Source organism: Phalacrocorax aristotelis, chromosome 3 (assembly GCF_949628215.1).
Source record: "Phalacrocorax aristotelis chromosome 3, bGulAri2.1, whole genome shotgun sequence".
Taxonomy (NCBI): domain Eukaryota; kingdom Metazoa; phylum Chordata; class Aves; order Suliformes; family Phalacrocoracidae; genus Phalacrocorax; species Phalacrocorax aristotelis.
Genome location: NC_134278.1, coordinates 35,533,612 through 35,548,013, shown reverse-complemented (window position 1 = coordinate 35,548,013; position 14,402 = coordinate 35,533,612). Strand labels below are relative to the sequence as shown.

At 36.9% G+C, this 14,402-nt stretch overlaps 1 protein-coding gene across 1 annotated transcript in view; it reads right to left on the bottom strand.

The window, feature by feature from the left end:
- The window catches only part of SENP6 (SUMO specific peptidase 6), a 94,655-nt gene extending 86,889 nt beyond the window's left edge, over window positions 1–7,766 (bottom strand). Inside the window, exon 1 of the mRNA XM_075087119.1 lies at window positions 7,488–7,766. Coding sequence (XP_074943220.1) covers window positions 7,488–7,542 — 55 coding nt within the window. The 5' untranslated portion in view covers window positions 7,543–7,766. The remainder of the gene's footprint in view (window positions 1–7,487) is intronic.
- Between the last annotated feature and the right edge of the window lie 6,636 nt (window positions 7,767–14,402).

Here is a 14,402-nt window from a genome sequence, read left to right as displayed (position 1 = left end):
GTAAATTTCTTTGTCTTTCAGCATAACTCTTTCATCATTTTACTAAGAAGAGCAGACTTTCTAACTGATTTAAAGGAGGAAAAATATAAAATGTTGCATTTGTCAACATAAATAGTATGGCATAATTACAATAGTCTTTCATCTAATACTAAAAGCATATAATGAATGCACCTACAGCATGAAATATTAAAGATTATGTAATCAGGAAAATAAATAATAGAAATTTTTACTACAATAAAAACAAAATAAAAGCACAGCAGGACTCAGACTGTTCCCGTTACTGTTGCATGTCAGGTGTCCAAAAATATCCAGCATACAAAACATACTATGCATATATGCAGAGGGTCAGACCCTGCCTCTAATCTCTTTCTTTTCAAATCAGTGGGAAATATGCATAAGTCAACTTCTAAAACATTGTAAACACATTTAATATATATTGAACTTTTCTTGTATGAAGTTACACAGACGTCACTCTTGCAATCATACTTGGAAAGAAATATGTCTTCTTAAGTGCCGGCTAACAAAACAGAACTTGCAGGTGGTCTTTCTTTATAATGGTCTCTCACGCCCATCAGAAAAAGAAACTCTGTTTTGTAGCTGGATTCCTTGGAGATACTTTGTCAATAATCATTAGCCTCAAGATCTTTGTGTTAGCAGAGATTTCTAATTTAAACTAACACATATAATAAACAGAAAATATCTAACTGAAATTGTTTCAATAGGGTCACGCATCTTACAGGAGGATCACCTTTCCCCTGCGTGTTTCATTAGATGTCTATTTGTCTAAAGCATACAACACATAAAAGCAAAAACACATACTAAAGCAAAGTAAAAAGTCAGGGTTGTGTACAAGGGGTTGTGTCATAATCATAATGAAATCATAAACATAATGAAAGCAGAGGCAAAAAATCACTATATCCTACCTATAGTCGGTATGCATGACTTACTCCTCTACTGTTCATGCTGCTGGCTAAGACACTCAGCTTGTTTCTTACAAAGTCTTCTTCCAATCAGAAGGACTTCTGAAACCACCTTCTCAATGTACAAAGGAGATTAGAGATCTGGACTATGACGATGTATGTGCTTCTGTCTGTGTATTTTAGTGGTTAAGCACAGTAGCGTACACAGTCTCATCTGTGAAGTGGAACCAGTAAAAGCATATGTAGGAATAACTACCGCAAAGGACAGAATCCACACAATATAGGATTTGAAAGATGTAAAGGGATCATTTCATTTGCCGTTCTGCACAGAGTTAAATTCTAAAGACTTAAAATGTCACTGGCACATGCCCATAAAAATCTCAGTTTAAGACTGATCTTTGGTCTCTGCAGATAGTATATTAGAAAGGTGGGGTTTTTTTCAGTATTAACCTAAATAATCTTCTCTACAATTAAGTTTCTTCTTCTACCTCAATTAGAGTTCCCTATCCTCTTTCGAGTAACTTTTCTGTACTGGGAGATTGCTGTTGTGTTTTGCAGTCTTTTCTACAGTTCCTTCAGTCTTCCTTCATTTATTATTTTTAATCCCTCTGGAGTCGGTAACTTGTCTATTTTGAAGTGGGGCATTCAAAGCAGGATGCAATGTCTCTTCAAAGCTGAATATAGCAGAATGACTGTCTTCTGCTTCTGACATACTGCAACTCCCTTTAATATATCCTAAAATATTTTTCAACCAAATCACAGTTACGTCATGGTCAATTTGTAATCCAATATAAATTCCAGGTCCTTTTCTGTAGTGTTGCTCCCTAGCCAGCTATATCTCTTTTTGGATTAGCTCATTTGATTTTTCCTTCTAAAATGTATGATACTCCACTTGTCTTCATTGCATATCATCTTGCTGGTTTTAGATAATTTCTTTTAATTTATCCAGATCACTTTGAGCTCTAATCCTGTCCTTTACCTTACCACCTGTTAGGTATTCACAACACTCATGGTCTGGCAGTGAAAATAATAGCAGAATTATAGCTAGGATAAACCTCTGTAGAATCAAGTGCCTCTCTCAGACTGTCAGTGAAACACTGAGAGGGCATTTTTCAGCCTGTTTCCTGGTTCAGTTTTAAGAAGTCACACGGGAGTGTTGCTACTGTCCTACTAGAGTCAGTATAACCTGCATTCTCTCCCTATTGACCCTACATGCCAACTATTCCAATAAAGATGGACAAAAGTGTAGTGTGATATCTGAGTTCTCCAGTGATTCTCAGGAGACTGGGATACAAGTCCCTGAGGTGTGTAAGAAGACCTTCGTATCTGTGTAGAAGTCCAAAGTTCTTTGCTGTTCTCAGTCTTTTTCCTCTTTTCCACAAGATTAGGAATCTCATTCAGAGACATTACTTCCCCTGTTAGAAGGATGTGGGTGTCCACTGCTGTTTTTGTAGAAGTCATTTACATTCTTTAATGGAGGTATAGCCTAACAGCACCTGAAATACTCAGTTATACGTATAGTAATTGCCAAATGGTGGAATGTGTGTTTGGAAGGCTCAAGGCAAGATGAAGTTTTCTCCAGAATTGTATTGATAACCAAACTAGCCCCTCTATAATCCCTATGAAATAAAAGGTAAGAAATACTCATCGAGTAGAGCCTTGGCCCTGATAGAGTCTGCAGAGAACTTTGATTAGTGTAAGCAATGTGAACCCTGAGACAGGGAAGGCTAAAGAAATGACAGTTGTCTCGTGTGCTCACAGTTATACTGTATAAGGACATCTCAGTGGGAGGGGATGTTCTAACTCATAGTGATCTGGGAGTTCTGCAGTATTTGTTAACAAGCTGTCCCAGTTTATACAGTGGCCTATTACAAGCATTTGTTTTATATTTAAAGATTCTCCAAGTCTTTATGCTCTTTGATAAATGACAGTGTCAGTCATTACGTATCTGTCTTTGATTCATTCCAGGTGTGTATCATCCTTATCATTAGCTGCATGAGATCGATCTGTTTGTCACTGGCGTATTATTCCTAATGGGTACCATCAGGTCACCTTGTTCTTCAAGTAGTCCCATGTAGCTGTTAAAAGTAGGAGGCCAAAAGGCTAGGAGACAACCACTCTGAGTCCTGTCAGAAATCATTGGAGCCCCTATAATAACACTCATGTCAAATAAAAATGTCACTAGTATCACTGTTGATTTTGTCAAAAGCTAAGGAGATGTTAAGTACTACAAGCATAACCGGTATGTGATTGGCCTGCAGATTTTTAGAGGAGTGGATTAGACTGGTTTTGATGTTACACTGCTTTTTCTGCTAAAAATTCTTGAGAGTCACTTTGGTAGTAATTTGTCTTTCCTGGGAGAACGAGGTCTACAACAGTTTGTAAGCATATTGTGAACGTATGTAAGCATATTACTCAGACTGTTTAGTGCTCAGAAGAAAGATAATGTTCCCTTTAATATTATGAGAAAACCCTGTAACTTGTGATTAAATTTGCTTACTTTAATATATTAAATTCTGTAAATTTCTATTAAAGTTACCTAGATCATAAGCACTGCTTCCTTTATTTTTAAACAAAGATGTGAAAACTAATCAGTTTTCCATCAGTTTGAAGATATATGTACTTTGAGAATTTATGGTTGCTAAAACAATGTGAAATTTTAGCAGACTGTTTAAATTGCGGTTACCATATGAGGACATTTAAAGTGGAGCTGACCTATTATTAATGTCTGTCCTGGTTGCTGCCTTGTAGCAGAGAAACTAAATGTATTGTTTTTCAGCATAGAAAAGTTTTAAAGTGCTGTATCAGTTTTCATCATAAAAATTCCAGACTTTCTGCCACCCATGAGGATGAATAAAGATTGGAATCGTTCTATGGAAAATTCAGCAAATGAAATATAATCTTATTAGGAGTAGATAATATAATTTAAAGAAAGGAAAATTAAATCTTATTCATTACCCATAAGTAGTTTTCCAAGAGGAAAATCATCAAATGACACTTGAAATGTATTGGGACGAGATTCAACGCTGTAGAAAGTTTCCTTTCTTATTGCATGAAACTTTGTTGCTTTCATACAACAGATTTGAAGAGGGCTTAGAACACTATATATGTTATCTATATTAAACTATGTTACAATGTTTTTGTGGTTTCTAATTCATAGGATCTGAGTAACAATATTTTCATAATTTTGAGGGGGTATTTTGAGTTCTATTACTGTCCTCATCAGTTTATTTAATAGCAACCTGTCAGCTACCATCTTCTCCTCCTTCCCAGACAGACTCAACCTTGTTTTCAGAGTCTCTTTATCCACTTCTGCCTCACTTCTCTCTGTGACTCCTGCACTAAATGCAATCCTTCAACTTCTTGTCTGTCATTGCTCAAGTTCTTCCCTTCTTTCAGTCTTCCCTAAAATACTTCTCTCTGGCTCTTTCCTTTCATTCAGTTTCTGTTTTCAGCTTCTTTCCACCTACGCTCTCAGTACCAAAATCCCTCCGATGCTTCCAATAGAGATTTCTTCAACCCTTTTCTCCCACAATTGCCACCCCATTCCTACCTTTTGTTGTGGCTCCCTCCCACTGTTGCTTCTGCTATATTAGTTTGTTAGGATCCATGATCCATATTCAGTAACTGAAGACAGTGATAGCTGATATTTAACTGGGTGAATAAAAAGAAAATCTTGACCCTATTTCTTGAGTATATTTTCTTCAGTGCCTTAATTCAGTTTAGTAATAAAACACGTTCTTCTCATCTTGTATTAGCTAACACATGTAATTTTGTTTTTAAAAATGTTGCATGCATACATGTAAGACCGAAATGGCAATCCAACAAATTTCATACTCAGTGCAAAGAACCTCAACAAAAACATAATTAATGCAACACAATGTTTGAGATTTTAAGCCAACAAAAGCCAGACCATTTAGAGCTAAGGTTCCCATAGCAACCTTACTCCATCCCCTCCTGTGTCTGTGTGATAGGGTCTTATTTTACATGACCACATATTGCTAGAGAATGTGCTGTATTATTCCATAAATAGAACACCAGTTTAATAGGTGAGTTAAGTATACAAGGACTTACAAAATTATATATATGTCTTCAAAGGAAGTTAAATCAGTGTGGTTTGTAGAGGTACTGTATGTATATAAATACTAGAAGAAATTTTCATGTAAGCTCAACATGATGTTACAACAGCATTAACATAAATCCTGCCTGCAAGTGAATTTTTGGCATGTTTTTAGTTTCCCAATTATCTATTTCCCTGCATATATAGAAAACATGAAAGGTAAATAGTTATGGGAGGAATATTGTTGGTACTTTGTAAAAAATAATACAAGGACACTCTTCAATTTTAAGTGATTATTTTCCAGAGTAGGAGCTATGCATATGGGAACTCGAAAGAGACAGACCTGGGTCAGACTTCAGGGCCTGAAATCACTGGATTCATGGGGGCGTGAGCGAGCAGCTGTGTGGTGTTTAGTTGCTGACTGGGGCTGAACTATGACAGGAGCTAAAGGTATATATACACCTTGTCATCTCTCTACAATTTAGGGGGGTAGGAGAGTATCTCCAGAAGGTGATTCAGTCCTCCTGAGATGTGATTTGTCTTCCGCCTCTCTTACTCTACTGACTATAGAGTAGGTCTGGAGAAACTGGTCAAGATTCCTTTCTATCCTAATTTATTTCTTAAAGTAGGATAGATCCAAGCTGTATTGTCCAAGGAAAAGGAATGAGATTTTCCGAGTACTTAATGTGTCTTGTGGGCTAGATGCAGGAGTCTTCCCAGACTACACCACTATCAATGTCTAAATCCATGGCTTCATGTTCTCTCGACAATACAAATTTGTTCTGGATTAGATCAGACAACACAGGCCATCTCTTTGAGTAAATATGGAATGGTACTGTGATTATTCTCAATTTACACTGACTGTAGAAAGACAAATTATACCTTATTTGAATAAATATTAAAATGATGCAGACAATAATACCTGATTTATATAAAAAGATTGTTGGAAGATCTTAACTGCGTTTGTATGTGTGTGTATTTGAAACAGCAGAATGAGTTAACATTGATTCAGCACTTTACATTATTCTGCTGTGACATTTTTGATACAGGACTGTCTCCAAGAACCTAAGAATATATCTTTACAGACACTGGTTAAGGTGCCTCAGCACCCAACTCATATGAGTTTTGATTTCTACTTCTGGATGCTGGGTTAGGCGCTGCAGCTCAAAAGCAATCAAACCATAAGTTTTTGTTGAATCTGGATCAAGGTGACAAAGTTGAAATCCCTGGTAATTTATCTGTACCCGTGAAACGTATGTTTGGAATTGGAAGTGTTTTATACGACACGATACAAAACTCTGGCAAACCAGATGGCAATCAGTTAATTTGGAGAGGATTTTAAAACAAGACTAAAACAATGAAGAAAAACAAGGAATAACATTGAAAGAAATACTCCTGACACAAAAGAGAGAAATGTCATCTATTTCCTCAGCTAAGCTGTAGAATACATTTTCCATATTCAGTTCCTTTGTAAAAAAGACCTACAGAGAAGACCTGGTTATCGTCAGAAGCTAAGCAGGTGGATACTGCTGGCATTCAACCACTGTTAGCTCTGGAGAAATCTGAGACTCAACAATTAGATGACTGGCAAATCCCTGAAGTATCTGCTTTCCCATAATAATATATAGACAACAATGAGACAATGTGTCCAAATAAAAGTGGGCAGCAGTCTGAAATATCAAACAGTTCCCATGAGAAATAATAATAAGGAACTATTCAACTAATATCCTCTTTCTCACAGGGACGTTACAAAGCAGTAATCATATTGTGTTATGCTGGAATAAACTTTGTTGGAACTAGCACGTTTAATTGTAAACCTTCCTTTAAGATAGTAGTGAGAGAAAGTTAAGATGAATTCAAAAAATGAATGCATGAGATCGAAGGGATCTGGATGCTCTGAAAGCTTTCATCTAAATACAGTTCAGGAAGGCCAAGTGGGGAAATAGCTCAGATGAAAATACATAACCTACAAATAGAAACATAATGGGGAAAAAAAGCCCCAGAGTTTGAAGAGTATGTGTGTGTGACTGCTGTTATAAGTCAAGTTCAGCACAGGCTGAAACGGTTTCTGATGCTATGAACAAGGGAACTCCGATTTATCCAAATCCTCTTATACCCAGGGAAGGAGAGCCTTGCAAATTCTCTTAAGAAAACACAGTAGCAACAAGAATATTTGACCTCCTTACCAATTTGTCCTCTTAGCTGAAACAGTTCAAAATATTCTCTATAGTGGGTCAATATACCTTTAGCCTACATTAAAAAGTTCACAAACAGCAGCATATTATTTCCTGTTCTAAGACAGGAATAACTGCACCTTCTCACTCGCTAGGAGAGCAGCACCTGACCATCCACACTGGCTGGTGTGTGAGGAACGCCATACACTTGAACTAACTGTATCCTGAGGCAAGAACCTCATTAGCCCTGAGGGTCCACAGGCAAAAGCGTTGTTTTCTTATCAGGTTTTAGGTTGGTTATTTTTTTAAACTTCTTCACATATGGTTACTTACGGGCTTGTAGCAACTGCTTGGAGAAAGTGGATTTTGAAACAGGACACCAAAACATCTTTCCCGCACAGCCAAGGGAAAGGCCCGCGTTTCCGGAGAGGAAGGAAAAGCTCTGACGTGTCGAAAGAACCAAAAAAGTTGCCTCTGGTCCAGAAACAAAAGCCACCTGTCGGGGGGAGCCTTCTGGTGCGGATTCCTGAGGCAGATCCCGACCAGCTCCCTCTTCCAAAGCCCGCAGGAAAGCCTGCGGCCGCCTGGCCAAAGCTGGCAGCGCGGCTTCCCTGGCAGTTGCTGGGATCCGCCCAACGGTCGCCCCAACCGCCGCCCCGCCAACCACCGCTCCAGCCACGTCCCCCTCAGCGCCCCTCGCCCTCACCACCCGCCCCAGCACCCGCTAGCTCCGCTCCCCCTCAGCGCCCGGCGGCCTCCCCGGCGGCGGAGCCCACCCGTGAGGCTGTTTGCCCTGCGTGGGCACTGCCCGGAGGCACAGGGCTCCGCACCTGCACGGTGCGGCCTCACGAGTGTACCCGTAAATACTGGTAGTGCAGCCGTCCCTCAAAGAAGGGCTTCTGGCATCACTTTCTTCTCTGGCTGCTGCCTTGTTTGCACTGGCCAAGAAAATGGGGGAGGAAACATCTTTGGCCAAGTGTAAAAATGTATTTGTGTCTATGTAATGAAACCTGGGGTTACAGCTACAGTTAAATATAGGTGCTGTGTTACTGATTACTGCATTACCCTAAGAATGCAATTTATGAATCTTGTGAACATAAGCATTATTTTCAACTAGAAAACTTGTAAGCATTTTCTTTTTTCTTAGGCAATGGGTAAAACCGTTGTTATTTTACTCAAGCTATTTGTTACAAACTTCAAAAACATCTCTATTTTTCTACTGTTATTCATCATGTACCATATTTGTAAGTATACAGGTCATAGCACTTAGGTTAATATAAATAAGTTAGTCTTGCAACACTTAGATTGATATATATATCTATGGTACTAGCATTGTAAATAACAAATGCAATATTTCAATTTTTATAAACCAGTAGTAACCCATAAAGAAAAACTGTACCAAAGACTATCCATAATTTATATGTATCTGTAAGAATAGCCTACCACCAAGGGTAAGTGCAAAGAGATAAAGTTAACTTTATCATCAACATTTACCTTTCCTGGGTGATGCAGATTTTCTTGATGATTTACACTCCGCATGTATCATCTGCAGGACATTTGCAAGCCAGAATGCCATGGAAAGTGTCAACATTTGAGATACCATAGAACCATTTTGGGCATTCTGATACAGTTCTCTCTGGTTTAAGAAATAGCTACCACTTCTAACTTAGATGGACTCAGAAACTGGCAACTTATATTTCAAAGGTAAAATTCTATGTATGCCTTTCTGCAGAAGAGATTAGGGTTAGTTCACTAGAGATCTACCATCTATGATTGTCTGAGGCATGCTTACTTCTTAATTGGGACTTCTGGTGCAATAACATAATTTTTAAATCAGTTGTTTCTTCATAGATCCAAACCATAAAGATTAGCAATGAATATCAGTACTGCAAGGTACATTAACCTGGCAACATGAGATAAATTAACACTTAGATTACTACTCTCTTGCTTTCATGCACCATTAAGAAAGCTAAAAACCAGCAGTCAGCTGGGAAGAGGAAAACCCAGTTTTACTCTTGTTCAATTTTAAATTGATCACTAATAGAAGATCTCGAAAGAAGTTGATAAAGGTAATTCATTCCGGTTTCAGACAGAACCCGTTGAACACAGCAACTTTTTCAATTATGGGAGCAAGGAATCTGAAGTACTGAAAACAAGGGAGCTCAAGCTGAGAGAGAAAATATACTGAGAATGAGAACACATGAAAGAGGACAAGGAGATCCAAATCAAGCTTTTAAGTCCATTAGCAGGACCAGCTGGTGAATGTTTTGGAGAGTTGGGCAATTTACTTGGGCAATTAAATATGAAATCAGAAAATTAGCGCTTGGCCTTAGTTTGTGTTTTCAGAAACAGCTGCATAACACAGATAATCCTGATATTTGTAAAACATGTGGATGAAGCCAGGTATTATTAAGAACAAAATATCTCACATATATAATAACAAAATACCTACCCTGAGAGGAAAGAACTCTTTTATAAATGCTATTGTAAAAATAAAATTCTGTTATAGCTACCTGGTCGATGAGAAGTCTGTCTTTGAACTATTCAGAGCTTCTAATGCCTTAAAATTCTCCGAACAAATTAGGAAATACAGTTATCCTCGCTTAAAGGAACATAGGCATAGACAGTGGGATTCATTTTTCTTGTCTTTAGATGACTACAGAACTGTAGTCTACATCTGAGCCAGAGGTCTGGCATTCTTTTACATTTGTAAAATAGGCACTTTTAAGGTATGACTCATTTGGGATATTTTTAGGTATCTACTTTAGAATGAGGTGAATTGCTCCCTCAAATCTTCTCTTTCTTTCCATTAACCATAAAGGGTATCCAGATGTCTAGCTCCGATGTAGATTTCTATAGTGTAGGAGTCCCTATTTGATTAGATGAATTGTATCCTGAGAGACTTCTCAGAAAATACAAGCTGTCTATCTGAGTTCCAGAATCAGACATACATCCCTAGTCCTGAAGTGGAAAATACTGGATAATGTTATATATTTCTATACCCTGTCCCAGTGTCTCAAGATTAATTTAATTTTTTATTCCTTTCCTCACTGATTTTTCTTGGCAGGTTCTCTTCTCTAATGCTTTCGGACCCTGATTTATGTTCAGAATATGCCTACCTGTCGTGCTGTGAGTAGACAAAGTCTTTCTATGACAGTGCTGGAAGCTGATACAACCTCACACTGCAAGTGTTCTGAGCCAACAGAGAGTGTGTGCACTCAGTGCCTGGCCCTGGCTAATTAACCATCCCGCATAGCAGCCTTGTTAGCTCTGGCATAGTGTGACATTTACTGCACACTTGCATCTCTGGATCAGCACAGGACATAGGCAGGATGACGTGGGGCCTCTCTAAAGTAACCGTGTTGACAGAGCTGCAGAGAGGTTATAACCGTTCCATCTGCATGTTTGCAGCTGCACAGTCTGCTTGTCATCTGATTAGGATTATGACTGTGTGATAGAGTGGATCATTGCATATAAGTAAAATAGAAAAAGATCTAATGATGTTTTGGAATTGGTGAATACACAGCTGCTTCTTTCTTCTGCACGATCTGACTGAGTAGGCAACTCTAAAGAAAAGAATGTCCAGCCTTTTAGATAGAAAGAACCAAAATTTGGTGTCACACTAGTGTGAGTAACAAGTAACTAACAAGAGCTATTTTAAAATTGGCAGAGTTGCAATTAAGAGTAGAGGACATCCTATACTGGGCAAAGGATATGATGTACAGTCATCGGGGTGTAGTAGTGTAGTGTGGTGTACTAAGGCTGAGATTCTCCACTGAGATAGCCCTTACAAAAATGATGTGTTAATCTCTCCAGGAAATTCAAGTGGCAACTTCACCTCATGCAGTCTGCATCTATCATCATTGCATCCACAGTATTATTCTCCATTTTATTTAGCTTCAGCACTTACTATGGAAACAGCTATATGACATTTTCCCCTAACTGTTGTGTTATCTCCTGGGAACAGGGAAATTAGAGCAAGTTCTTTCTTATCCTGCCTCACACAGATGTCATTTTACTTGTGCAAGCAGCACCTTTAGCCAGTTTTAGTTAGGAATTCTCTCTTCTGTCATCTCTGAAATGAAAATTTCTTCACAACTTTTCATCTCATGAAATTATGTTATGGCAATGTTTTATAGTGCTGACCTGTGCATTCAATGAATATAATAACAAAGTTTTAAGCAGGCATAAAAATTTATAGACTACTTGTCTGTGCTTCAGAGTAAAGTGGAACACTGTCCTTCCACAAGCCATTTACAAAGTAAATTAAAGGATTATGTCCATTTGGTTTTTCATTCTCTTATAAAGTTAAAACTGAAGAAAGATTCTTTTCAAATTTTTGAGGGAGTGTTCTAATTAGTGAACTGAAGAACAGCTCCTATAAATGTCAATAGTTAGGCAGTCTTGGCTTTCTGAACTACATATGTGCAGTAATAAAAGAGCAAGTGCATTGAAAATGACTTCTTCACCTTTTCAAACCATACTTTTAGAACTATCATTTTAGTCAGATGAATTGCAGCTGAAAATAGTTCATTTTTATTAAGCTAGTGTGGACCAGATTGTGCCATTAACATACTTTTGTTTACAAAACAGCAACAAAAAACCCTGTCTTGACAGTCTTCATCTTAAAAATAGGCTAAACTAATTATGAATGTATGTATGAACATTTCATTCTTCAGAAGAATTTACAAATCTTCTAAAGTGCCCTAAACAATGTGACACAAGGAACCACAATATTAGGATAAAGTAACCCAAACGGGTATAAGACATCAGAAATATAGCGCTATTTGATGACAGACCTCTTCTATGACAGGGATTTAGTGAATGCATTATAGTGGATGTCTAGTGGACTGCATTTAGTGATGCTGTATTCTCACAACAGCATCAAGCCAGCCCAATTTTGATTTCAGTTTTGCTTACTAAACTCTCAATTAAATTTTTTAGTTTAAAGACTCCAGGATTTTATTAACCTAACAATTTTTCGTCACAAGAGGGCAGATTAGTACCGTTGAAGTTTATAATTTTTTTCTAGAAACCAGCAGTAGCAATCTATAAGAGACTCTGTATGTTCAGACTGATCATTTGAGAGATCTTGAAATACATTGTTCCCTACAGTTTGACTTTCTTATCAATACTGAATGATGAGGTTTTTGTTTAAATATTTCAATCACAGAATACATGCTTGCTCGGGGGGATTGTATTTGTAACTTTTTAATGCAAGAAGTAAAATTAAACTATTTCGTATAATGGATTTTCCATTCTGTTTATCACACTATTCACATAGTGTTTGGTCAACCACCGCAAATGATCAGCTGTTGCTACTTTTGTAACTTGTATGACTTAAAAATGCAAATGAGAAAGACTTGATTCCAAAGCTTGTTTCCAAAACTTCTAACTCTTTCTATTTCTGGTGGGATAATAGTGGGTAGTATCCATTAAAAAATTTATTTATGAAGATAAATTAAAACAGTAGAAATTTAGTTCCATAAATAAACCCCTTTCTTTAAAAAAAAAAAAAACAAGCCAAACAAAAAAACACCCTTATTCTCTCTTTTGCCGTTTACTTTTGAAACCGTATATTTTTACCTCAAACTGCACCCTCTCTGTTTGCTACAAGCATAACTTACTAGTCAAGTCAGTTGAAGGATGTAAACCAATTTAACTGCAATGTTCCTAATTTCCTTTTTCTCTCTTTGGTGAATTCTACTCGTTTTTAGCTTTTGATTTTCTGCTGAAAAGTAACTTTCTAAGTTTCTTTTTTTGATATTTACTGAATTAAAAGTAACAGCATTCAACATTATTTGTTTGATTGGGCCTCACTGTGTTTACATATATGCTGACAGAGGAATAGAGTAGTGCTCCACTTTACAGGTTTTTGAAGATAAGGCTGTGCTCAAGACCTTAAACCCTTAGCACAAGCTAATGTCTGATTCAAATGACCTGTTAAAGGATCTCCTGATTTTTGATCTAGAAAACAAATAACAAAAATTTGCGTTGTATGCCAGAGAAAAACAGTAATAAATCAATTTCATTTACTGTATGCTGTAAAGAGAAAAAAAAAAATTGTATTTTTGTTAAAATTCTTGGTAAACCCTGTTGTGGCATGAGAATATTTCCTGTGCTGAGAAGTTTTAGACAGAACAAGCACTGCAGTACTTTGAGCAAGTATTTTTAGAACATATTTATGTACTAAAGAATATCTAATTTTTAATACCTATGATCCTAGGAAAATAAACATGTAAATAATAAATCAATGTATTAAGAAGCTGCTAACAGAAGAGAGAGGAAAGTATCTTCCACTTCTGACCACATATAACAGAAATACTACTAGTGTCATGTGGCAAAAAGAAAACAAAAGGAAGACAGGTGATGATATGAAAACAAGCCTGAGTGAGATTCAGGGATGAATTTCACCAAAATACTGTGCGTTTTCTAGATTCCAGCGTGGAGGCTAGTCTATACAGACAGAATCTTCGATGTGTCTCCTATGTAGGACAGAACAAAAAAAAAAGAACCTTAATTTTAGCAGAGTTGCAATGAATCTTTACTAGAAGATGGCAAGAATTTTTTTTGCTGAAATAAAATGTCTCAAATGAAATAATAAGAAACTGAGCCTGAAACTGAGATCACATGCAGAAAATTTCAGCTCAGATGTCTAAGGTATGAGAAAACTACAGGAAATAGAATCTAGCTAGCAGTTTTGCATATTTTATATATATATGTTTACATATATATATTTGTGTATAAGTATATATATGTGTAGTGATAAAAGCTCTGTCAAAGGAAATGACACTTGACTAAAATATTTGACATATCAAATCCTGATGCCAAATTCAAACACAAGTTATTTAAATGGGGTTATGTATCTCCATGTATATAGATACAAATGCATCTTCAGATGTCAGGATTTGTTACCAATAAGCAAATGCCTTAGATATCGGTTCTCAGTTTGCAGGTCATATGTACATGGGGTGAAGTACAAAGTGGTGATTGTTCTAAGACCAAAAGAAAGGCTTAAAAAGCCTTGTCGTTGAAATTTATGCTCTATTTTTAAAAGAACAAGATGTCAGCTTGCCTTTGCCTTTTTCTACATCAAAACAACATTATTTAAATAGATATAATTTTTATGTATACTTCTCATGTTTTAAAGTGTCCCATGGTAATAGTTAATGAGAGAAACAGAAATGTATTTATTATGCCAAATATTTATTCCATGCTGCCATTACTCCTACTGGTAAATCTGGTGTG